Source organism: Cyanistes caeruleus, chromosome 17, assembly GCF_971803275.1.
Source record: "Cyanistes caeruleus chromosome 17, bCyaCae1.hap1.1, whole genome shotgun sequence".
Lineage (NCBI taxonomy): Eukaryota > Metazoa > Chordata > Aves > Passeriformes > Paridae > Cyanistes > Cyanistes caeruleus.
The window spans coordinates 3540383-3566002 of record NC_141717.1 but is presented as its reverse complement, the minus strand read 5'-3'; the positions used below and the strand labels follow the sequence as shown (position 1 = coordinate 3566002).

Here is a 25620-nt window from a genome sequence, read left to right as displayed (position 1 = left end):
ATTCAGGGCTGGCATGACTTGACCCACAGCCTTACTCACCTGAGTATTTTGTTGCAAAAATGTCTTGTCCCCTGAACTTAGTTGCCTCAGCTTTTTCTTTAGTTATTCAGAAAATATACCAGCCTTTGGGGGACATTTTTAAAAATATATGGTGGGGGGGTTTTACTTAATTTATTATTTTTTTTAACCTGTTTAAATGTTCCTACATCTTCTCTGATGAACTCCAAGGGAAAAGAGAAGACCTCTATTTTTCTATGTAGATTATCTTTGGAGTAAAATTAAATTCTCATTCCGCTTTAAGTCAGAAAAGTCATGTTTCTGGCAGAACTTGAGAATCTTTGAGACAGAAACTCTCCTTTCTTCAGCAATTTTTGGATAACCCCTTCATGGCTTTCCAAGCTGTGAATAGGTTTGTGCATGGAGAGAATTATTTGATGACAGAAAATTCATGCTTTTTTTAACTTTTGGAGGCTGAATGCAGTCTTTCATGGGCAAACCACTGCTTCCAGCAGGGCAGAATATGGGAAAAGTGTAGCAGAATGCTTTTAAGTGCAGCTACCTGGGTAGATGGGAGAATGCCTCTTAGAGAGAACACTGAACAGGGAGAACAGAACAAATAAAGGCTTTTTGCTCTCAAACCAGCCTCAAAGCCAACAGCTGTGAAATCTCAGGAGAAGAAGCAGCCTTCCCCTCAAATTCTTGAAGAACCTGAGGAGCTCCCAGACAACATTTCAGGGGATAGTTCTACTTTGGGAACCCTAAAGCAGGAGTCCAGTGTTTCAACCTGTGCTCATCCCACGGATGAAGATGGAGATGTGGCTGTGGTGGAGGAAGTCAGACTTGAAGATCCTAAGGTAAGACCACATGTCTTAATATCTTCTTGTTGGTACAGCTGTCTGAGCTAAGTTTTGTGCTCTTTTAGCAAGACTTCAAACTAGAGTTTTTGTATTTATCAAATTGTTTGGGATTTATTAAATAAATTTCAAAGTACATTCATATTTTGGCTGCGCTTTGTTGTAGCTGTAAGTGAAAATTTTTTTGGGAGATAGGAGAGTAGATGTCCAAAATACAGTTCTGGGTTATTTTCCTGGTGCTCTCCAAATTCAGTGTTCACTGAATGCAGGTCATAGCTTAATGTAGCACACAAGTGCTGCTTATCATCCACTGTCTGCCTTCCTGGGAAGGGGAAATAAGAGAGAATCTTCATCTGAGTAGTTTGTTACAAATAAATCCAACCAAGCTGGGACCTGCTCAGCTGTTGGTGAGTGTGAGGAGCCCCCATTAGGCTGCAGCCCGTGGCTGGTTGATGACCTGTTCTGATGTGCTGTGCTGTCCCCAGAAGCGTTCCAAGGCCGCAGCAGTGGAGAGGTCCCACGAGACCTGCAGGCTGCTGAAGCGCCGCAACCTCATCGTGGAGGCCGTGCGGAACCTGCGCCTCATCGAGAGCCTCTTCACGTGAGCCAGGGCACAGCAGCACGGGGGAGCCTCTGCTTTTGGGGTGCTGGGAGCACTGGGGGCCTGTTCCTTTCTGCCTTTGCTTGTCCCTGCTGGCACCATTGCAGTAAGGAAGGAGAGGGTGGCAAAGGGAGGCTGTGGGAGGTTGAATCTTAATCAGCTGTTTGGAAGCAACAATAGTTGCATGTGGATAATTACACAAGAGTGCTTTCATTCATTATATGTCTCATAAGTACAGATCAAAGAACTTATTATAATACCATTTATAGTATGCCAGAGTTGGGGCCACATTGTAAGGTACAGCACAACCCTGCTGCAGGATTCTTACATCTGCATCAGTTTTATCTTTGCATGTTTTCAAAACTTGTTTATGTGTTATTCTGTATGGGCTGGAGAGACTCAGGTTTTCATGTCACTCGTCACTGATCACTGGCAGACTAACAGGGCCCCCAAAGTTTGCTTTTCAGTGCAGTTTCGTGTGGTGTGGTTATTTGTCTTCTCTTGACACCTTATCTGAGCTGGAGATACTTCCCTAAATGTTATAATGTCTTTCAGCCCTTTAAGATTTCACCTCCAAAAAGAAATGGGAATTCCGGTGCTCTGCTAAATCCTAAATTTGCAGTACTGTGTTGTCACAAATAGGATTGCACCATCCATCTTCTGTGTCAGCACAGAAGATCGTGGCATGTTAGTATACCCAGGGCTGCTTGCTGTAGGAATTTAGTCAGAAATCATGGCCTTACTCTCCTTGGTCTGAGAATTTTGAAACCTTCTGTCACCTTCTGTTGTTCTCTTGCAGAGTTATAAAATTAGAGCCTCATCAGTGATTGATTGAGTCATATCCAAGCGCAGGCTTGGAAGATATTTCAGGTCTCTACTGTCCTTTCAGTGCTGCCAACAGGTTCCTCACAGAATCAGCAGAAGTTCTGTGTCCCCCCAGTCTCTGCCAAGGAAATTTACTGGTGTTTGCCTTCCATTTGTTAATTACCAGGATGTGGTAATCTTTCGGGACAGTTGAAGTCCGTGTGTACGTTCAATTCCCTTATTGATTCCCGTATTATCTTCCAGGTCTTTTTCAGAATTGGTTCCCCAGGACTGAAAGAGCCTGGAATTAGGGCCTGGGACATTTTTGGGAAAGTGCATGGGAACAGGCATGGGGAAAGTAAGGTGTGAGCACACCCCTGCCAACTGTGGCAAGGGAAGAAGGGAGAAGGGAGCTGGTTTCACATGGTGGAATATGTGTGTCTGTACCTAAGTTATGCATGCAGGAGTTGTTTCTGTGCTCCAAAACCACTGAATAAATCCTTTCTGCCCCAAGCTGAACTGAGCTCACAGACTGCAAGAACTGACTGCATTTGTTAAATCACCACCTAAAAAAGCTGTAGGGTCTCCTGACCTTAGGGAGGCTGCATTCATAATTGCACTGTAGCCATACACAGGGGAACCAGGCATTGAGAATTTGCTGTCATCAGAACAGCAGTTCTCCCCTAACAAGGAAAAGCTTGAGTACAAAGAAACCAGAGCTGAAATGTAAAGAAAAGTTCCCAGTTGCCTCCAGCAAAAAGCAATAGGGAGCAGGGACTGTTAGAAGTAGGGAAAGAAATGTCTGTTCATCCCACATCCTCTAACAAACCACTTAGGCAGTTTGGAGCGTTGCTGGCCTTAAAATGCAGGGTATCTTTGGCATCTTTTAGACTTCAGAAGATGGTCATGGATCAAGAGAAGCAAGAAGGTGTCTCCACCAAATGCTGCAAGAAGTCCATCGTGCGGCTGGTGCAGAGGCTGGCGCGGGACGGGCTCCTCAGGCTCTACCGCACCACAGTCATCCAGGATGGCATCAGCAAAAAGGTGGCAGCACAGACACAGCCCTCATCTCATTTCTCACAGTGTCTTCTTGCTGGAATGCATGAGTGACTTCACTTCTTATAGCAGGACCCACAATGGAGCTACCCAGAAGCTTCATGTCAAACTAAGCTACTGGGAGAACCAGATCACTGCTTTCCTTTATTGGGCTGCAGATAATTGAGACCAAGGAATAGGCCAGAGATCAAAGTCTCTGAGTCTCCCTTCCTAGAGGTTCTGCTGCTCATCAGTTCTGTGTTTCTTGGTTCTCTCCCTGCACTGCCAGGCTGCACCAAAAATCTATTTAAACCCCTTTTAAAACCTAAGAGTATATGAAAAATCCTAAGTGATCTTCTGAGTTGAAGTTTATAGAATATGATTTTTTACTTTAAAACAAAAATCCACTGTTAGTGAGGTTTATGGAAGTCAGATCTGTGGTTGTAGAGACTTGTACTTACTCTAGTGTGAAATGCTCATAAGCAAGAGGTTGAATCCACTGAAAATTACCTGCTGCATATTTAGTGTAGAGCACATACGAAATCCTACCAATCTGAATTGTGTGTGTGCTTTCAGCAGCAATATGTGTTAGCTTGGCCTTACACCTTATGAGCTCTGACTTTTCATTTATCCTTCTCAGCCTAACATTTACAAGTCAAAGTATTTGTTTCTCAAATATTTCAGCTTTTAAAAACCCAAGGTTTGTAGAAATGTCATTAGCAGTTTATTGGTACAAAGACGATGTATTTTGACCTCTTGTTTAATGCAATGTAGCAAGAGATTTTCATCCAAAAGTGTTGATGTTCTGTGAATTACTAAAACCATCATAGATTCATCCATTGTGGCTACTGCTAATTAACTGTTAATCTCAGATAATTTATGCAGCTGATTAAGAGCCAGTATCTCCATAAACCTATTGTTTGTGTTGTGCTGCTGTGAGCAGGTGGAATTTGTTGTGCACCCCTCAGTGAGCCCCAATGATCCCCTGGTGAAAAGCGCCATCGAGCAGGTGCGGTTCCGCATCTCCAACTCCAGCACTGCAAACAGGCAAGTCAGGGGTGCCTGGGATGGCTTGGGGGAACTTGGCTTATCTAGGGTGTGCAAAAATATGCAGAGGAAATAAACACAAGGTAAACAAAAAAACCCAAACAAACAACCTCTTCATTAGCAAAAGAGAAATGGAAGCACAAAGCTGAGGCGACGTGCTGCTGTCTCCTGAAGTCAGGGAAGAACAGGAATTGAACTCTGCTTATTTTGTACCTAAGTGCTGTGTGGTTTTACTACAGGATTAAAGTCCCCCAGACACCAACATCCCAGGAGCATGGTGAAGAAGAAAACCAGGGGCAAGAGACAATTCCTGATTCAGGAAAAATGCAAGAGAGCTCATGTAAAGCTGATAATAGCCGGGCGGGAAAAACTGATGAAAAAATGGGCATAACACAGTTAAAGAACTATCACCCTGTTACAGGTACAGCCAACTTTGGGGTTTTTGTCATCCTTCACCTTCCCAGTTATTATTAATAATATTTTTCAGATATTTCCTGAGATACAAAGGGTTTTTTTCTTCTCCTATAGAAATAAAATTTGATTTATATTAAACCAGTCTCACAATCCAATGTTCTCTTAGCTACTTGTGTTTTTTTTACAATTGTGAACTGGAGCATTTGTATTTACTTTTTCTTCGCCTTAGTTTTGCATGGAGAGATATTTCTCCTCCTGTAATCCTCTTTTTATTTCTATTTGGTCTTTATTCTTCCCTCCCAGTTCCAGGACTTGGACGTTCTCTCGGCTTTCTTCCCAAAATGCCCCGTTTAAGAATGGTCCACATGTTCCTCTGGTACTTAATTTATGGACACCCTTTAAATGAAACACGGCAAAAAGCAGGTAGTGATGGTGAGAAAACACAAAGGCTGGATGAGAATGCAGCTATAATTGAAGCACAGCCAGATGGGACCTTAGAAATTGTGTCAGCTGTGGTGAATCCTGAGACACAGGAGACTGAAGTAGATCTGTCTAATCAAACAGGTAAGAAGTGGCACATCCAGACTTTACTACAGACCTTAGCACAGTTCAACAGTGAAAAATAGATAAAAGTCTACTTCAGAAAGGTTTGAAAATAAAGGGTTTAAAGAATTTTCAGGTCATTTTAGATTTTCAGGCTGTGAGCTGCCAGTTGTGTTGTGCTTGAGCACTGACAGTGAAACTCCTGTTGTAAGTGTTGGGTTTGGTGTGTCTGAGGCAGTGTTCTTGTTCGCAGTGTACATGGATGACTCGTCGTGGATGCGCTACATCCCCCCCCTGCCCATGCATAGGGAGTTTGGGTTTGGATGGGCTCTTGTCAGTGACATTCTCCTCTGCTTGCCTCTCTCAGTCTTTGTTCAAATTGTACAAGTCAGCTACAAGGTACTGCTCTTTTGTTTTCCTTCAAAATCTGATGATGTCAGCTCTACCTATAGGCTGGAACAAATATCCCCTTAATCTGTTTTAGCAAAACTAGACCCTGGAGAGGAGAGGAGACACTTTAGTCTTTTACAGAAAAAATAGTTGCTTTCACAGGCTCACTGGAAAAAAAAAAATGTATAGCCTTGTAATACTGCAAATTCTTAAGCTACTATTTTGCCAAGAGCTTTTTATAATCTCACTGAGTCCTCTGCCTCATTGATTAACAGGAATAATGTTTAAGCATTTTACAAAAGCAGTAAGTTTTGCTTAGAAAATATTTTAGTAGGCAATTCTGGTAGCAAAGCTTTATACTTGAGGGAATAGTTACATTTTGCATTTTGATTAACTTCTAAAATAATTCTAGGTGGAAGGTCTGGAAGATTTTTTAAATGATCCACTAAAAAAGCACACTCTGATCAGATTTCTTCCAAGGCCAGTCCGACAGCAGCTCCTCTACAAAAGGTAAGCAGCTGAGTCAAAATAAGTGACTCTAGAGAGGAACCAGCAGTGGCTGATTGTTTTCTCAGTTATTTCCTGTTTGTGTCAAAGAGAACTGTGGCACTTAAGACAAGGATCATCAATCCTTAAAGGATAGTGTGCCAAACTGTATTTTTCTCTCCCAAATAGAAGGTAATAAGAAACTAATAAACAATATTCATGTATGCTGTCACACAGTGCTTGAGAGCTGGGAGGTTCTGTCCTTCATAACTCATCAGCTGGATGTTGCTTCTGGATAAAACACACTCCTGACTGCTGCTAAATTCAGAATTTAATAGGGTGTAAGTGTTGCTGTCCTTCATAAATCTTTCCAGAGGTGCCACATTTCCCAGCTCCTGCCTCTCACACATTCAGTTTCTCCTCATACTCTCCGTGGCATGTCTGCCATGGTTTGCCATTTCTCTTCCAGGACATGTAAAACTTGAGATTGAACTGAAGAAAGGAAAGTGATTTGAATGTGTGGAATCAAGAGCATCTTGTTAGTTTTCCCCAGAAAGTCACTGCCAACTATTTATGAATGGTTGGAGGTTTATATGACATTTTCCAAACCTGCAAATGTGTCTTTGGTGAGAGAATGAGGCTGGGCAGCATCAACAGCCAAGGCTTATGGGGAGCTGAGGTTTGCAATTCCAAACCTACTGCTAAATGTTAGAAATTAGAAAAATTGAAAATTGGCATTTTATGAAATCTGCAGGCTCCATCTGATGGGTTGATGAAAAACAATATGACACATAACCAAGCTGTCTCTTCAGCCTCTGTTCACTAAAACTTCTACCTGAGCCAAATTTCTAGGCTTGATCTTTCTGACCCCCAGAGAAAACTCCTGCCAAAATCCAACTCCCATTTAACTGCATTTAATTCGATCTTAGTGAAGTTAAATGTGGCCAAAGCTACTTTTTACAAACTGTCTCAGAAAGTAAATCTTGCAGGAGGTTCCTGCAACTGCCAGAATTTTGCCATAGATGTACGTATGCAGGATGGAAAATGTTGCACTTTTTGCTCTGCCAAAGCTTTGAGCAACTGAAAGGAGTTTCTTGGAGTGGTAATTTTAAACAACCTGAACTCCAAGAATCATTGCCCAGCTCTTCATACATACACATGCAAAGGCCTGTATTTAGAAGTCATGCTTTCTTACTCCTGTCTTCTTTACATAACATGAAATTGTCTGCAGATCTGCTGTTGACCATATTTAATTCATTTTTACATGTGTTATTTCTGGCTAATTTTCTTTTTTGCTCGCAAAATTTTGATTTGTATTTGGCTAAAATATTTGGTTTGTGATTTTAGGAAAGGGAATTTGGACCCTTGGGGTGTTACATGTTTTTCATAGGCTGATAATTCAAGCTAAAATACCACTTCAGAAATTCTATAACTCTGTGGTTTGCTGAAAGCTCGGGTTGCTGTATGAAAATACTGGATTTTCTGGTATAATTTTTCTTTTTTCATGAGTGCTAATTGTAACACTCCTGCCATTGCTGCAGGAGGTACATCTTTTCAGTGATAGAAAACCTTCAGAGATTATGTTACATGGGGCTGCTGCAGTTTGGCCCAACAGAGAAGTTTCAAGACAAAGACCAGGTAATTAAAAAAAATTAAAAGACAGTAACTCTTCATAAATTTTTCAAGATCTGGGGTTCATAATTACCTTAAATGAACTACTGATGTTTCAGATGTATGTGCAAACCTCCAGATCCAAGTCTCACTGTAAGTTGTGCAGATAGTTTTTCACCTCTTTCTCTGGAAGAGAACTACTCAAAAGTATAATGCTGAACACTGCATACAATAATGACCCAGGAGGTCCCAGACTAGCAAGGCTTAATGAAAAATGAGTATGACACATTATTTTCCATCAAGGTGTTAAGCTTGGATGTCTGACACAGAATAAAGGCACTGATCAGAGTAAAATAATGAGATTTATATGCATCTTTTTAGCTAGAGAGCACCTGCAAAGGAGAAAGCAGACCAGACTTGATGAGGATAAGATTAGGCTCCCAAACACATCCATGCAAATCCTGAGTGAGGGCTTGCAGGAAATAGCCACTCTCTGGAAACTTGGACTATCCTGTGTACAAGGGTGAAAAGAAACTGTTCTAAATCTAGAAAGGAAATTTCTGGATTGCTGTCAAGGGAATTTGGGAATACAGTGCAGTAGTGTGGGAATGGGTGTGGCTGCTGTCAGAGCAGTGGCTAAAATCAGCAAAAACAGAAACTGTCCAGTCCTGACCTGACTGTGTGTTCTGTTAATTAGGCAATTTCAGTGATGTTTACAGCCCGAGCTGTGCTGTGTCTGGCAGGTGTTTGTGTACATGAAGAGAAATGCTGTGATTGTGGACACCACCATCTGTGACCTGCACTACAACCTGGCACAGAGCAGCCGCCCCTTTGAGCGGCGCTGGTACGTCCTCAACACCCTGCAGGACGTGGAGAACTTCTGGTTTGATCTGCAGTGTGTCTGCCTGAACACACCCCTGGGTATGGCACAGTTGGACTTCCTGAGCACCCTCACTGCCCTTTCTGGGCACACCACTGTTCCTCTTCCCCTCCTAAAACTTGAGCCAAGCTCTATTTTTTCACTTCTGCTGTTTTGGAATGTTGTCCTGTGCAAACAAAAAAAAAAAAAAAAGTTGGGAGCTGTGTCTGTATAATTCTATGAAGTTGTGATCCATTTGTGTTCATGGCAAAGCATTGCTGCCCTGTTGTCAAAGTTAACTCTTCTTTGTGAGAGGCAGGCATGTTGTATTGGGAAGGGATAAAAATGGCAGTACTATGTGGGAGCAGTCGTTTGCCAAAGCAGGGTGGATTGAAAATAAGTAAAATTCTAAGTTGCCATGCTGAGAATGAAACCCCTTTGTCTGTCCAGGAGTTGTCCGCTGTCCTCGGACAAAGAGGAGCAGCCTCGCAGGGGAGGAGACTGCCCTGGATGTGGAAAAGGAGCAGGAGTCAGCAGTGAACAAACACAACCTGGAGCGAAAGTGTGCCATGATGGAATACACTACGTAGGTCACCTTGGCCCCTGCGAGCTGCTTGAGCAGGGCAAGGACTGTGCAGGTGTTGAGGATGTTACTCAAGAGCAAAAGCCCTTGAGACTCGAGCATCTCAGCTGGGTGTTCTGTGGAGTTCAGCAGTGAACTGAGTCAAAGGAGATGTAGTTCTCTTGCATGTTCCCAAGAGCTTGGCTGCCAAGCAGGTTGTTGTGCTGGAGGGAGGGATAAACAGATTGGGATTTCCTTCCAGAGCAGTACAAATCCGTGTTGCAGGAGTCCTGAGGAGACCAGAGCTGGGAGGGAGGGAATGCTTCCCAAAGACAGTGAATGCCAGGAATAACAAATTTCAAGGTTCTCTGTTCCTGTGCTTTATATCATGGTATCTCAGGTAGCTTCAGCAGCTCCCCAGTGCCACATTCTGAATCCTGTCCCTTTGTGCTGCTAACTTAGCTGTAATTGGTTGCAGATTAATTTCTAATGTGCACTGTGATCTGAAGGTGATCTCTGGAGCATTTAATCTTCTGCCTAATCACACCCAGAATACCTGGGAGGGTTGCATGCTCACAACCTGTGACAGCTATGCAGAACCCAGCTACATTTTTTATATTGTGTTGTTCACTGTGGTTTAGCTCTGTCAATATTCTATTCTGTTTCAATAAACAGTCTGTTTAAAAGTATTTTCAGTTAGTTCCATGTTGCAGGTAGATATATCAAGTTAGCTTAAAAAAATAATGGAGTTGAGGAATCCAGTTCCACTGATCCTTGCTTGAACTTCTGCATATGGTCTCTTTGTGTGTCAGTAAATCTTTTAAATGGGATATCTGGTGTTTATTTGCAGTTAGGCTGGGGATGACTGCGACATCTTTAAGAAAGAAACAGTTTGGGGATGTAACTGATGGTGTAATATTACCCCCTAAACTGGGAAGGCAGTGGGGGATTTCTGCCACATTGCACACACACACCAGTTAAGAGCACTGAGAAGGAATCAGTACAAAATAATTCCTGAGGGTTTTTTATTTCTTGCTAGTAGAGGTAGCAGAGAGGTGGTTGATGATGGATCCATCCCTGGAGATGGGCTGGGAGCTGCAGGTCTGGATTCCAGCTTCTATGGGCATCTGAAACGCAATTGGATCTGGACAAGCTACATCATCAACAAGACCAGGAAGGTGGGTATTTTAAAATTTATACACTGTAGTGACTTCTCCAAATGTTAATGTTCTTAAGGTTGAGGTAGTGACACCAAATTCTTACTGTTTGCATGCTCTCAGTAAGGGTTTGCAGCACTGGAACAAAATGAGTGCCAGATGTTCTCAAATCTTGGTGATGAAATGAATGAAAGAACTGGACATAAATTTGATTTGAGAACTGAATTTGACAATGAATTTGTTATAACATTCAACCAAAGGAGAAATACTTCAATGAAAAAGTCTACACTACTCAATGGTTCCTCTTGCCTTTCTGGAATGATGAAGTTGTCAGACAAAAACAAAACATTCAAAACAAGGAAATGCACAAGAGAAAAAATAAATAAAAATAAAAAAATAGGGAGCCCAACACATTGCAAATCAGAATTGTGGCTAATGTCCTGTCTCTGATGGAAGCCTGTAAGAGCAAGGGGTAATTCCTCAGAATGCTCTCCTAGCTGTCTGCAATTTTGGCTCAAGGCCATTCTATATCTGGGGCTGATGTTTCAAAGCAGTAATAGCTTTTTTCTTTTGGCATTAATTTGTCTGGTTTTTGTGCATATGTAAGTCTTTACTATCCCTAGCCTCCTTTGGCAAAATGTTTCAAATTCCTTCTATGTGCCACCACTTCTTTTTGATGCCTTAAGCTTCCCAGTAATTGTAGAACTAAGGGAAGCTGTGAAAAACACATTCTTCATTATTCTTACTGTTTCACTGGATTTTTGTAACCATCTATCCTGTCTCTCATATTCATCTCCTTTTTTTAAGACTGACATCTACTATTCCCAGCATGGAACTGTCCTGTCTTTAATCATTCTTGCTGCCTTTATTTTAACCTGTGATCATTCAACTTGTCCTTTTTAAGGTGGAAATACAATCTGAGAGCTCTTGAAGGTTGTTGCAGTCACAGACTTTTACAGCTGCTCGATGCTGCTTTACTTCCCCAAGAAATCCATACATTTCCTTTGCTTTTTCACCATTACCAGGCATTGAGCAGGGACTTTCACAGAACTGCCTGTAATTACTCTCCCCTAAGTAGTGCACAAGTCAGAGCCTATCAGTGGATATAAAATTAGAGTTGCTAATTTATTTCCCTCAGGCAGGATCATTTCACTCTTGATTCTGTCTGCTGTTCAGTCACCTCATTGTTGAGCAGTAACACAACCTCCAGCAGCTCTTTGGTCTCTGCTTTCCTCTCCACATCTTGTGCCCTTCTTCTGCCCCCAGTGAACTCCACCCAAGAGAAATGGGTTTAGCAGAGAATGGTAAAACTCCCAGTGCATTGCAGTTGGTTCAGGTTCAGATTTAGGATGGGCAGAATGTGCTACAGGAGGCATTTACTCAGTGTTTGTGTTTGTTTTAGTTTTATGCTTTTCAGAAGTTCCTTTGGAATGTAAAATGCTTTGCAAAAATACTGTTTTACAGAAAACTCTGCTTGGCCCCTGTAGCAATGAAAGAATGCAGCATTTCTTTTCTAGTAATTACTGCTTTTAAACTTGAGGAAATTTCTAACCTTCACAGTCTAGTGGTCATTTCAGTGTGATTTAAGAAAAGCTCTGAAGCCGTTCTAATGTGTGGTAGTAATAATACAAATTAGTTCTTTGTTGTAGCCAGGGATCTTTTCCTTTAAACTGCAAACTTACTTCTGACACTACTCAGATTATAAAAGTAGGTTGTTGTTAAAACCAGTGCACCCCTTTTGCACGTCACCTTTTTTAAAGCTGTGTTGTCTTAGGAAAACACAGTTCCTGAAAATGGACTGACAGCGAGGCTCCAAACCTTCCTCACCAAACATCCCCTGTCACTCAGTACTGGAGGTAAGGCCTGAGACTGTGCCACAGCCCCTCCTGCCTTTGTCAAACCCAGCATGAAGGGTGTGGGTTGTTCTTCCAGTAACCTGAGATGCTTCTGGGACAGTAAAACAGATAAATGATTTTATTCCCTATTACTGGCTATATGGAACAATAATTTTTTATCTCCTATTGATGACATGGGTTTGTCCTGTCTCCTTACAATGATCTAGGATACTTCTGGGGCTGTAAAGTAGATGTGTAAATAACTTCTTATAGAACAATGATTTCTAGCTTTGTAATTTCTGATGTGCAGTTTGCAGAATGTCCAGAGGGACCAATGTTTTTTAGCACTGTTATCCAGCCTAATGTTTGAGCTAAGGAAAAGAAAATGCTTCAGGTTGAATGTAAAACCTCAGCTCTGTTCCCTTGTGTTTGTGCACTGTAAACTAGACTTAATTACTTGATGATTCCTCATTAATGTAGGAATTTATTCTGTGAACTGCTGAGAAGGGGCATGAAATGACAAGACTAACAAAGAGCAATTCTGAGAGGACATTTGTCTTTTAATTTACTGAAATTTGTCATTTGACCTTTATACCTTAACATTGTAGAATGTCATTGCTATAAAGCTCCACTGCTGTAAATATTTGTCATTTTAGGTAACAAAATTAATATTTTGGGAGAAGCAAAGGTAGGATCAGAGTCACTTATCCAGAAAGAGGAATGTATTGAAATAACTAAAGAACCAACCCAAGATCGAACTAGACGAGTGAGAGGTGGAAAAAGCCAAAAGAGGAAGAGGCTTAAGAAAGATGTTGGAAAGAAGACAAAGAAGAAAAGGAAAGGTAAGAGACAGGAAAAAGCAGCATTCTTTACTCTGCTTGGACCTGCAGGAAGCTGCTTTGGAAAAGAGGGTGTGGGACAGGGCAGTTTGACCATGGCTGTGGGTTGCCTCTGTCAGTGAGGAAGCTCAGCTGTCCTGGGGAGAAGCAGCAGCACGTTGTGCCCATGAGCTGTGTGTGAGCCACAGCTGCACAGGCTGGAGGAATCCTCATGGAGTCTGTGCCAGTGCGGCTCCCTGCAATCCATGATCAGCTCTTGATTGCTGGCTTAAAGGTTCCTCATGGAATGATGCCCTAGGTTGTCAGTTTGCCAATTAAAGTTTGTTTTCTCATGCTTGGGAGAGCTACTGCTGCATTTTACTTTTAGACTGCAACTTCCTTCCCTGCTCATCTCTCGTTCTTGGGTGCTTAGCCTCTGAGTTCATCAGAATATGGAGTGCTGAGATAAATGTCTCTTTTTGTTTCCCTGGCTTTGTCAGAAGAGGATTCTGCAGACAATCGCAAACGGCTGCGCTACCATGACAAGGCTGACCAGAGCGCCCTGCTGAGGATGACGCGGCTGCGCGTGACCTGGACGGTGCAGGAGGACAGCCTGCTCATGCTCTGCAGGATTGCCAGCCACGTGCTCAATGCCAAGGTGCTGAGCACACCCAGAGCACACACATTTCACCAGCCAGGGCTTCATCCTGCTCTCAGCGTGTGTGTGCACGTAGCAAGTTTGAACCGCAGACACTTCTGTTCCTCCCGCAGGTGAAAGGGCCGTTTGTGCCCTGGCAGGTGGTGAGGGACCTCATGCACTCCAGCTTCGAGGAGTCCCTGGATAAAACCTCCCATTCCGTGGGGCGGAGAGCCCGCTACATTGTCAGAAACCCACAGACCTACCTCAATTACAAGTAAGAAGTTTTCTGTGTTCTAGATATAAGCTAAATCCTCCTGAAGAGGCATGGTCCTTCTACATCTTTCTTTTGTTTCCTGTCACTTAAAAATACCATCTTGTTTCCAACCTGCTGCTGTCAGATCTGTTTTGAACTGGGAAAATTTCAGCTCTGAGCCACACCTTCAATTGTATCCCTTGCAGAGTCTGCCTTGCTGAGGTTTACCAAGATAAAGACCTCATTGACGATTTCATGAATAGAGAAAATAACTATGAAGATCCACAGGTAGGAGGGAAGTATTCCAAAAATTCATAGAGTACTTTATGCTGTTTGGATTACCGAGTACTTGCGCTGTGATTTCATCTCTTTTCTCTCCCTTGAACATGTAGCTATTTTTAAAATAGCATCACAGTAAAAATGCAGCATCATTGCTGGTTTGGGAGTAAAGTGGACACAGGGCAGCTTTCCAAAGGCACATAAACAGCCCCCTGTGCAACAACCATTGTGTTTTCAATGTGCTTGTTTATAAACACCCATGACTAACATATCTATCTGCTGATACTTCTTTTATCCTTTCAGCTACATTGTTATCTGAGCAAGAAAATGGTTTTGCTCTGTAATTTCTAATTTTTTATTCCAGTTATGTGTTGAAATGTCGCCTTAGCTTCTGTGGATGAGTGCAGGAACACAAACAAATTTTATAATATTTGATTTGAGCAACCAAAAGATTTTACTTCTTTTTTTCTCCATTTTAATGAGCCATAATTTCAAATTGAAAAGTTGTTTACACTTTCAGTGCAAACAATTCCATTTTCATTTTTACCCAGGAATGGCAATTCCTACCATTGTCAGAAAAGCCCATCAGTTCTGTTGTTAGATTCATGTTGCTTAAAGGCAGAGCAGTTGTTCATTGATGAGACATCACTGAAATAAATGTGTGTCCCCATCCCCAGAGTCTGGCTTTGGAAGGAAGTAAAAACTTGTTTCCGGAGAACGTTCCTCTGATGTAACAGGTGTTCTCCAAGCCATGATTGTGCAAACAGACTTCATGGAGAACTTGGAAAAGGCTGCAGGGCTTGAGCAGAAGCTTAAACATAGCTCTAGCAAGAGATCTTGCTGTTAATTCAGGAAATTGTCTTAGAACATATGTTCATGGTGCTTGGTTTGTAGCTGTGAGCTGATTACAGATGGAACCTGCAACTGTTCACTGAATCAGCAAACACAAACTGCATGAGCTTTTCTCTGCTTTGCCTTGCCTGTTTTACTGCTTCTGACTTCAGATTTCAGCTATTGCTACAAGGATTTCATGCACACTTTAAATGTAGAGGGGTTTTTCCCACTCTAAGAAATTGAGGTTAATGACATTTCTGTCTCCTCTTTTCAAAGGTTTGTGCAAAGGAGTTTAAAGAGTTTGTGGGAAGACTGAAAGAGAAATTCAGCTCAACCCTGAGGAATCCCAAACTGGAGATTCCTGACACTCTGGAGGAGCTCTTTTCCAGGTATTTTCATCATGCTGCTCTTGGCTCTGCACATGGGCTGAGGCAGTGAGAGGGGACAGCAATTCAGAGCAGGGTTTTCTCTGGGCATGATTTAGACCCTCTGTACTTGTACCCTGAGTAAGAAATGAAGTTTTACTAAATACAGCCAGCAGTGTTTCTTTCATATCCACTCTTCCTAAATACATATAAGTGATTTGCAGTTATTTGCACAATTTTGCTGATTTCAAACCATTCTTATTGCTAAATAAGACTTTTAAACCAGAAATTCACTACAGCAGATTTTCTGAAATTGTCAAGTCCTCAGCCTTAGTGTTAGAGATGTTACTACTCATATGTAACTTCATTGCAATAGAAATCTAACATTCTCCAGACTAACTAGCCCCATTTTATATCACAAATTGTAGCTGGTTGCTCCGCTGAATCATCTCAGTGCTGCTAAAAGCTAAGGAAGAGCACTCAGCCTTGTACAGAATTCTCCAGCTCCAGGTTGTTAAGCTTTTTCATGATGATTAACACTTGAAGAGCAGCATGGAAGAATTGTGTCTCAGACCATTTTATGATAATAAATTTAGCACCTTTGTAGTTTTTTCTTATTTTGGGAAGAGCTGTGCATTACAGCAAAAGTGCTGCTGGCAGTAACTGGAAGTCCAAAACCTCCATAGAATGACAAATCCTTTCAGTGCTGAAACCATCTCCTGTCCATTGTTTTATCTCCTTGTCAACAGATATGTGAGTGGAGATGGATCTGGACAGTTCTTTTCCTGTCTGACCCTTGTGCTGAGGACTGCTGGAGCAGACAGTCCCCTGGGCTGGCCCAGCACTTGCCTCATTAGCAGTTGTGCTCATCAGCCTCTGGGCTTCATGGCTGATGCAAAATAACAGAAAATCACAGAAAATCTTGTTCCAATGTTCTCCTTTCCCTTCCCTAAATTAGATTTCGAGTGCTGGCAATTGGAGAAGACACAAATCAAAGCACAAAAGAAGATAATCTGAGCAGGTAAGTAGCAGTAGCACCACTTTCCTCATTAGAACCAGGCCACATCAGCCCTTCCCATCTGTGGGAGTCATATAAAGAGTGTCCTAATTCAGTGTTTTCATCTGTTTGTTGCAGTGTATAAATTTATTAACAGAAAAATACTTTGAGCAGACTGCAGGGGCCTCTGACAGAGATTTGGTAGATAAAATGATAACAGAGATGACCTCAAAATTATTTTATCACTGGGACAACAGTGTACATTTTCTGTATGGGTGTTGTATCTTAAGAGGAGGAGATGTTATCAGGGAAGCTTTGTGTCAGATTATCTGGACTGATCCAAAAATTCAGGGTGGAAGGTGGAGGAAGCCTTTTAACAGATTCTAACAGAATCTTTTAACAGATTCCTTTCCATGAATGAGCTGTAGGATCTCGTGCCTCTATGCTTCTATTTCAGAAGCAGGTGATGGAGTTTGTATATTTTTGTGCTGGTTTAATAAGTACCTCATATTCAAAAATTACCAGGAATAAATGTTTTTCTCTTCTTTCTTTTTTCTTTCAGTATTTATGATATTCATTTTCTAGTGCTGCAGAATCTGATTCTGAGCACGCTGGCACTCTCAGATCACCAGATGGAATCTTGCCAGTCATTTCAGGTATGTTTCAGGCGAGTGTCTGGACCAAACTTCACTGCTCATAGAATCCTGGAATTGTTTAGGTTGGAAAAGATCTTTAAGATCATCAAGTCCAACCATCAGCCCAGCACTGCCAAGGCCACCACTAGACCATGTCCCCAAGTGCCACATCCACATGTGATCATACAACCCTAAAGTTTCTCCTCCCTTGGCACATTCATTTTTCAAACGGGAGAAAAGAAACCCAGAAACTTGGATTTGTATCCATTATGTGAGGAGTATTCTGCTTTTAGGAAATTATATATTGTAGGAAGATTTTCAGTTTGTTTTCTCTCTGAGGATGAGATTGCAAGATGTGATTGAAACAATCCCCTAAAACCACATGAAATAAGCTCCACATCACTTCCAGTGGGTCAAGCTGTACCATGCTTTAGTGCCCACCTGAGTAGCTGGAATGTTCTGGAGGAGACATCACAAAAACAATCCTAATACCCAGTTGACACTGGTGTTGGGGAGGCCTCTCCTTCAGCCTTGGGGACTACAAAAAGAGATCATCAATCAGTCAAGTGCTTAAGTAAGGTCAAAGTTCAAAGGGAGTTTAACATCTCATAAACAAGAGTGGAACCTGGATAGCCAAGCCCGCAGAGCCAAGTGTTTCTGCTGAAATGAGGGGAAGAATTTACCAAAATGTGTGGCAGAGGAGCATTTTTCACATCTATAATTCCAGTGGGAGCCCAATCCCATTTTGAGTATCAAGTGTTGTGTAGTATTTAATTAATTTAATTGGCATTTACCATGGCAAGAAAGGCCATAAAAGGAACTTATAAGGATAATTTTCCTTCTGGCTTGTTGCTTCCCACCCATTGAGTGGCTGTGAGCTGGATGATGCAGAGCTGTCACTGTCTTGCAGACGTTCCGGCTGTACCGGGAGTACCGGGATGACATCCTGGTGAAGGCTTTCCTGGAGTGCCAGAGCAGGAGCCTGGTGAACCGGCGCAGGGTCAACCACACGCTGGGGCCCAAGAAGAGCCGCGCGCTGCCCTTCGCGCCCATGTCCTACCAGCTGTCCCAGAGCTACTACAGGTGGGTGGCAGGGGGACACTGCTGGGCTTGGAGCAAAGGAAAACGTCTACCCCAGCGTGGCATGGAGGTGACAACACATGAGAAGTGTCTGGAGCGAGGAACCTTCAGCTGAGGCTGCAGAGGAAGGTGAAGGTGGAGCTGACATCAGTCAGTCCTTAGGTGGGGAGCAATCAGGGCACTGAGGGAATAGAGCCAAGAGCTGGGCAGGACTCCAGAGACACATGGAGAGGGGAGGAGATGCAGCACCACAGTTGTAATGTGGTGGGAAGATTTCTTTAGCGTTCCTGTGAAGCAGCAGATGATACCTTTGCTTTTAATTTGCTGTATGCTACCTGACCTTTACACAGTACATAAACACCTAATGATCTGAAAATAGTAAAAGAACTAGTGAAAAAGTAAAAGAGTGAAATCAGGTGTGTAAGGTGCTTAGTCACCAGCTCTAGCATGAAACTTCAATTGTTTGGCTCCTTTGCACTACCATAATTGTAACACTCAGAGCAGATTTGGAAGGATTTGTGCTTCTTTGTGGTTTTGTGCAGAGTTTTCACGTGGCGCTTCCCCAGTACCATTTGTACAGAGTCCTTCCAGTTCCTGGAGAAGCTCAAGGATGCTGAAAAATCAGACCAGCCACACAACTTCACGTTTAAAGATGAAGAAAATGCATCATCAGAAGACATGGTGGCATTTCCCATGGATGGCCCTGGTGGCCAGTGTGTGGCCATGCTTTCCCTGTTCTCCCTGGGACTGGTGGCTGTGAATGTGAGAATCCCAGAGCAGATCATTGTGGTGGACAGCTCTATGGTGGAAAATGAAGTGATAAAAAGGTAAATGCCGTTATTTGCATTAGATAATACAGTTTGGGGATAACTTAGATGAAACTGGACAGGAATTAGCATTTGTTGCACTGCACTGTGGCGTTTTTACTGTGCTATTGTTTAGATTTTTATTTCTGAAGAGACTTAATGGCACTTAAGTTAGTGGCTGTCATTATAGCCCTGGGCTGCGTTTGCCTTCACATGTGACATTTCAATTGCTTGGCCATCAGAGCTGACATGGAAAGGAGAGCACTGCCTGCTACAGGAGCATTTTCATCAGCGTTGTGCCTTGGCAGGTCACAGACTGAGAGGGTTGGTAACGAGGTTTCAGCTTTATCAGTGGAACCTCTCACCACAGCAGTGCTTCTGTGCACCATCTCCTCTTGGATTTCATTTTCCTGTAAGCCTGCAGCAATGGCATTAGCTGAAACTGTCCCCAGGCAGTGGGAGCCTGGGAGCCCTTTTCCTTACAGTCATTATGTGCTTTCTTAAAAGTGCAACTACGATCTCTTAGTAATTTGACCTGCTGCTTCCTATTGTGAATACACATGGAAAACACTTTGTTCTCTTTCTCTTCAGAGCAGTTTAGTACCTACTTGAGGATTGGTATTTGGTCCCTCTCCCATAGTGTGCTGTTGTTTAAAATGAGCAGCTTCAGTTCCTTCACTTTATTCACGTTACCCAGTTCTCTGTCTTTCTCATTATTTTCTTCTGCACTGAATTGTGATGTCAAAAAACAAATGCCATGCTCTTGCTGGCAGCTCTGTGCCAATTCCATCTTGTTATATAGGTGAAACACCTGCTAATGCATCCCAGGATTCTGAAGGGCCATGGCCTTGCCAAAAAAATAGCAGCCAAAGCCCCCCGGTGCAGTGATCCATGCACAGCTTATAATTCCTGTGACTCACCTAACAAGCTGCTTTTCCTTTATCTGGTTAATTGTTCCCTCTCTGTGTGGAGGGACAGATGCAGAGTACTGTAACATAAATAACATGTATTTGTCATAGGAAATTACTCCCTGCTCTTTTCCAGGCTGATTCTCCAGTGTGCTGGAGATATTCTGAATACAAATCCCAGCTTCTCATATACTTGCAGTGTCCTCAGCTGGGTGGTCCTGTACAAGCTGAATGAGCTGTTTTATCAGCCAGGTTATTAACAAAAATCCACTGAGCCCTGGACTGGTCCCATTGCTGAGTAGGGGCATCTTGAGTTGTGCACTCACTATTTACTCTAAATAAGGTGTTCCCTTTCGATTTTAAGTGTGTTTTAAAAGAATGTACTTAAGGTCTATCTCATCTTAGAAAAGATTGAAAGTAACCTTTCATTGTCCCTAACATAACCTGCTTAAAACAGAGGTGACTTCAGAGTTAGATCAGGTTGTTCAGAGCCTTCAGCTTTACACGTAGTGGTTCTTACCATGTCCTGGAATAGTGTTGGTGTGACTAAGTTTGTGTCTGGGAATCCATCCTGGCTGTTACTTCTGTTCTTTCCCTGACTTGGAGGATGTCTGCAGTTTGGTATTTGGTGGTTTTTTAATTATTATTTTTTAAAGTAACTGAAATCTGTAACTGTCTCTCCTCCTTTCACCTGAAAAGTAAACAGTCTGCCCCATCCTGCAGCATCCCTCGTGCTCTCATGTCTCACAGATGTTCCCTCAAGATGAAGCATCTGCTGAACCAAAGAGCTTCAGCACTGGAAGCTGAGATATTTTGGGTTCAGTTCAACACATTTGCAAAAAAAAGTGAGAGTTTCCTTTCCCAGGGAGCTTTAGTGTGTTTCCTTTTCTGTAGTTCTTGTTCTCAATGCTCTAAATCAGCCTGGTGTGGACACCGCCCCAGCTGTCCAGGACCGAAGCCCAGAGTGCAGGAGCGCCGTGTCCTTGCTCTGCTCAGTGTCATGAATCACTTTCTTCTTTTTGGGAAAAAAAAAACAACAAATCCAACCTCCTGTGTTTGCTGTAGCTTGGGAAAAGAAGGACTTGAGGATGACGATGATGACGATGATGACTTGGATGACAGCTCTGGAGGCAAACGCAGAATCGAAGTGAAACCTCGCCAAGCCTCTCACACCAATTATTTACTGATGAGAGGTTACTACTCCCCTGGCATTGTCAGCACACGCAACCTGAGCCCCAGTGACAACATCGTGGTCAACTCCTGCCAGGTGAAGGTCAGGCTCAGATGTACCCCCATCCCAGGAAGGCTCAGCTCTCCAGGTTAGTTCTGTTTGGCCTAAAGTGCACAGAAATGGCTTGGAGCAGGAGAGATGGTGAACTCACCTGCTGAGGAATTGATTTAAACAAAGCCCCCTAACAGGAACATTCTGTTTCCATTACACATCGAGTTTGTGAGGCTTTCTCTCTTGATTTAAAACAGATGGCAGACTTAGGCTTTTGTCAGTAACAAGGCCTTGTCTCTGTTTCGTGTTGTGTTAAACTGTTGCTGCAATCTGTCCTCTGCCCTGTTACCCCTCTCCAGGAGATTTTTGAGTCCCTTCAACAACTTAAAATACCATATGATGTCACACAGGCTTTCTCTTCTGTAAAGAGAAAAGAAAATCTTTCAGAGCTCCTTGAATGGAAATTCTCATTTAACTTGTCTCATGCATGCAAGTGCTAAAATAGTGGTGTCCAATATCTGTCCTCTTACCTCAGTAATTTAAACATTTTTATGATAGAGCTTGACTGTGTGCAGTTCACCAGCAGAGCCCCTTAAAGAACTCTTGTTTTCAGCTGTAATGCAAATGTGTCCATTTGCATCCAAGAGCCTTGAACTCTTCAGCTGAAATGGCCTGGTGCTGCCCTTGCCCATTTCCATTGCTGTTGTGACAGAGGTAAAACAGAAATTCTTTCTCCTGTCTGTGCTGCCTCTCGTGCCCTCCAGCTGTGCTGAGCTGACTGCTCATTACAGCTGAGCCCATTTTTCCTTGGCAGCTGCCCTGAAAGTTCCAGAGGCCTGCAGGGAAAAGGGAAGGGAGCAGAAGAGCAGTGCCAGAGCTGCACCCTCATCAGGCAGGACTGGGATAGGGGTTACATGGCTTCAGTTGTGGATACTCTGTACAGGGGGGTCACTTTGGGGCAGTGCTGCACCTGCCACTGAACACAGATGCTTTGTTGAACTCATTGTCTAAAGCATTGTCAAGTGGTAGTTCAAACTGTATCTGGCCAACAGCTTTCTGCTGTGGACTTTTTGATTAAAAGTGTCCTCTACAGCATTTCCTTGCCCTAGAATTTTCACTTGACCTTCTTCAAGAAAAAAGGAGAGGATTCCCTCATTAACTCAGAGCTGAGCTGACCCAGTGTTAGAGAGAACACCACTAGGTGCTCACTGCCTTCCAGCCATAATGCACTTTGCTGGGAGGGTGAGCCCTTGTAAACCAGTTTGCTTCTCTTTACAGGTCTTTTCAGACAGATAGACAAAGCAGAAAGAGAAAAGGAAGCTGCAGCAATGAAGAGGGAAAGCTGAGCTCTGTTTCTAATTGCTCTAGAACACCTCTAATCTGTCTTCCTGCAGTATGTTGCCCAGTAACCGCTGCTTCACAGCTTAAACTCCCATGGTTTATTTGCTTTGCAGTGCCCTCCCTGCTGGATCACATGGCTGTGGGTATCTCCTGCCTCCCTGAAACTTTCACCAGGCTGATAAAAATCCAGGAAGAAAACTATGAGGTGGAGAAGTTTCTCCAAGTGTGTGCAGAGCGTTATGGGTACAACCCTGGGGACGTGGCAGCTGCTCTGGAGATCAGGAAGGCCATAGAGGCCACTTCCCACTTCGGGATTTGCAAAGCTGAGCTGAGCAAATGTTTCTGCAGCTATGAACAGGTGGAAGCTGAACGCAGCAGGAGCTTGGAGCAGTACATTCAGGTGGGTTTACAGCTGCTTTCCATACATTAATGTTTGCATGCTTAGTATTCCCCTTGAACAGGACGAGCTTCCAGGCTGTCAGAAGCAACTATAAATTGAACAGAGTTATTTATGTTAGGCAGGAGATCACACACCACACCTGAAAGCAATCTTGCCTCAAAGTTAGGAAGGCCAAAAATTAAAGCAGCACTTAATCAAAGACAGAAATGGACTGTTTCAGAAACCTACAGGTGCTAACATCAACCTTTGGAAGCAAAGTACTTGTTCCCAGTTATATTTTTAGCTTACTTTAGGCTGAAGAAAAACATCTCATGCTGTAATTTTAGGAAGCTTTAAGGGGTAAAACATCTTTTCAACTTCAGTGCAGCTGGGGACAAAACTGAATATTCTACTAAACTCTCGCTCCTCCCATGTGAATCATGACAGCTCCATGACACTGGGTTAAAGTGACATTTGTCAGTGAAAGCTCCTGAGACAATTTGTTGTGGGTTTTTTTGTTTTTTGCAGGACCTCATTGAAATGCAGCAGGTTTTAGAAGTAGGAGGCCACACTGTCAGACTGGTGGCAATCGTGTTTGCCAAGCCCTGGCTGCTACGCTCGGTGTGCCTGAAGAGCAAAGCAGAGGATGCTGAGCAGCCAGGGGCAGACACTGCTCTCCCAGATGTGCCACAGGAGCACCTGCCCTCGGAGCCAGGGAAAGGACAGGAATGTCTGGGAGAGGAGGAGCAGCTGGGAAAAGACACACAGTGTGCCAGTGATGAGGAGCCCCCGAGGAAGAGATGTAAGACTGATGTCCCCCAGGGTGATGGTCACCTCTGCCAGGGTGCACAGCCTGCTCTGGCCGGTGCAGATGGCAGGAACTTGGATGCAGCTGTTTCTGAGCCTGTCCCAAGGACAGAAGCTGTTACTGGGGGTGAAGAAGCTCCAGGAGGAGGCTCCCTGGGAGGGCAGGAAGAACCCCCAGCTGAACTCCCAGAGCCTGCTGCAGAGCCTATGGGTGTGGACACTTACAAGGAACCAGTTAAATCTCATTCTGAGGACAAAGAGCTGGAATTAGAGAACGATAAGCTCAGCACTGAGCACAGCAAGCAGATCCCTATCCCTGAGCAATCAGCCAGTGAGCAGGATGATGATCTTTCCTACTTCCAGGAGAACCCAGGAGTCTCTAAAGGTATGGAGAGTCCTCTGCATCCCTGAAATGCAAACCAGCTCATCAGCAGTTGATCCCAAACCAGCAGCTCCACTTTATAAGCAAATCCTAGATTCTTTATTCAGCTGTACCAGAGAGATTGTCTTCTCTCACAGATAAATTGGCCTAACACTAATTCATCTGGAAGGTCTCAGAGTTTTCAAATACATCACATAATCCTTCCTGTGCCTTTTGCTGGAATGCCTAGTCCAGAAGTATGTTTTCCTTAGAAACTTGTTTCCATGTCTTAACCTTTTCCAGAATAATTTGGATCTGAAGTTTCTCATCTCTGGCTTTAGTCCAAAGGTCAGGCATCTCTAAGCCTACAAAACACAGCACTGCTGGTGTGCATTTAGCTGGAATGTCCATGGCTAAAAGTCCTAAACTCATTAAACCACTCACCAGGAAGCAGCACATGCCAGTGAGATTAACAGCCTCATTTGTAACCCAATTGGACTTCATTTTCCTTTCCTTTTTGCTGCCAGTTTTCTAATTGCTAGTAGTTCTTGCCAGGCTTTACATTTAGCAGTTTGTGGGGGATTTCATTTTGGTTTGGTTTTTATGAGCTCTAATCTCAGACTGAACCACAAGCTCACTGCTCCTGTGGTACCTTGCCAAGCCCTGCCAGTACCCAGGTCCAGAGAGTGATCCCTAACATCCCACAGTTTGGGATTGTTTAACTGGAGCCTTCCTGCAGGAAATGCACTCGAGGCTGTCTAAACAGCAGAGACCTCAGCAGTTCTTAAATTAAACTACTGAAGTACTCTCCTGGATTTAACATGCTTGACTTGTTTGTAGCATAAGAGGGAAAAAACAGGAGTTCTGTTATCAAACACAGAGTTCCCACTGGCCAGTGAATGTTTACATGTGCTTAAGCCAAAGCTGTTACCCTCTGGGTGTGGTAGGAATACCTCATTAAGTAATTGTCTAATTAAAACCCATGACATAATGTAATGGGAGTTGCAGAGACAGCCTTTGCTTTGAAACTGAGCCCTGCTGGAATCCTGAGTTTGCATTCACATGTCCAGCTCCTTGGAGTTCTGCCCAGCTTCCCTCTGATTTCCAGGAGCTTTAGGTTACCCAGACCCCTGGGAGAGCTCCAGGCTGAGACCCTGCACAGCTCTCTGTGAAGCTCAGTTCTTTCAGCCCATACAATCACTATGGTTCATCCAGACTTCCAGGAGTAAAACCTGCTGGGACTGGGGAAAGGAGCCACAAAAAGTGGGGTTGAGTAAAGAGATGTGTTTGTGGGAGGAGTGTGCTGTAGGCAGGGCAGAGGGGCAGCTCAGAGCTCCCCAAAACTGAGAGCAGCACGTGGAGTAGTTTGCTGCTGTGGTTTCCTTAGCAAGCTCTTGCACTTCACAGCTTGGCCACCTTTAACTCTCCTTCCATTAGATAAGGAGTTTGAGTTAATTAGAAAATATGTGTCCTTTTCTTTCCAGGAAGCTCCATGACAGATGTCTCCCAGGCAGCCAGGGACCGGTGAGTAAGAGAGATGTCTGCAGAATACCAAACACTTGGCACTGCCTAAAGAGTACTGGAAGCAGTGGTTTGGAAACCTCAGTTTTGTGCTCTGATGAGCAGTGAGCATTGATGATGGAGAAACCTCACTCCATTGTTCCTGTTAATGTTCATTGTGCTCCTGTGCATGCTGA

General features: G+C 43.3%; 1 protein-coding gene across 5 annotated transcripts in view; it reads left to right on the top strand.

Annotated features, from left to right (window-relative positions):
• GTF3C1 (general transcription factor IIIC subunit 1) overlaps window positions 1–25620 on the top strand; it is a 37850-nt gene that overhangs the window by 9899 nt on the left and 2331 nt on the right. For 2 of the 5 annotated variants that reach the window (XM_086854374.1, XM_086854376.1), the window contains 26 exons: window positions 643–854; window positions 1340–1455; window positions 3150–3303; window positions 4238–4341; window positions 4581–4762; window positions 5059–5319; window positions 5552–5697; window positions 6101–6198; window positions 7716–7812; window positions 8529–8706; window positions 9095–9230; window positions 10249–10384; window positions 12138–12219; window positions 12855–13040; window positions 13517–13674; window positions 13788–13930; window positions 14116–14197; window positions 15299–15411; window positions 16346–16408; window positions 16947–17040; window positions 17930–18102; window positions 18642–18926; window positions 20879–21132; window positions 22490–22776; window positions 23284–23947; window positions 25408–25447. In XM_086854374.1, the coding sequence (XP_086710500.1) occupies window positions 643–854; window positions 1340–1455; window positions 3150–3303; window positions 4238–4341; window positions 4581–4762; window positions 5059–5319; window positions 5552–5697; window positions 6101–6198; window positions 7716–7812; window positions 8529–8706; window positions 9095–9230; window positions 10249–10384; window positions 12138–12219; window positions 12855–13040; window positions 13517–13674; window positions 13788–13930; window positions 14116–14197; window positions 15299–15411; window positions 16346–16408; window positions 16947–17040; window positions 17930–18102; window positions 18642–18926; window positions 20879–21132; window positions 22490–22776; window positions 23284–23947; window positions 25408–25447 (4444 nt within the window). Of the gene's footprint in view, window positions 1–642; window positions 855–1339; window positions 1456–3149; window positions 3304–4237; window positions 4342–4580; window positions 4763–5058; window positions 5320–5551; window positions 5698–6100; window positions 6199–7715; window positions 7813–8528; window positions 8707–9094; window positions 9231–10245; window positions 10385–12137; window positions 12220–12854; window positions 13041–13516; window positions 13675–13787; window positions 13931–14115; window positions 14198–15298; window positions 15412–16345; window positions 16409–16946; window positions 17041–17929; window positions 18103–18641; window positions 18927–20878; window positions 21133–21849; window positions 22148–22489; window positions 22777–23283; window positions 23948–25407; window positions 25448–25620 lie in introns of those variants that run through there. The other 3 variants (XM_086854373.1, XM_086854375.1, XM_086854377.1) reach the window with 2 other exon arrangements.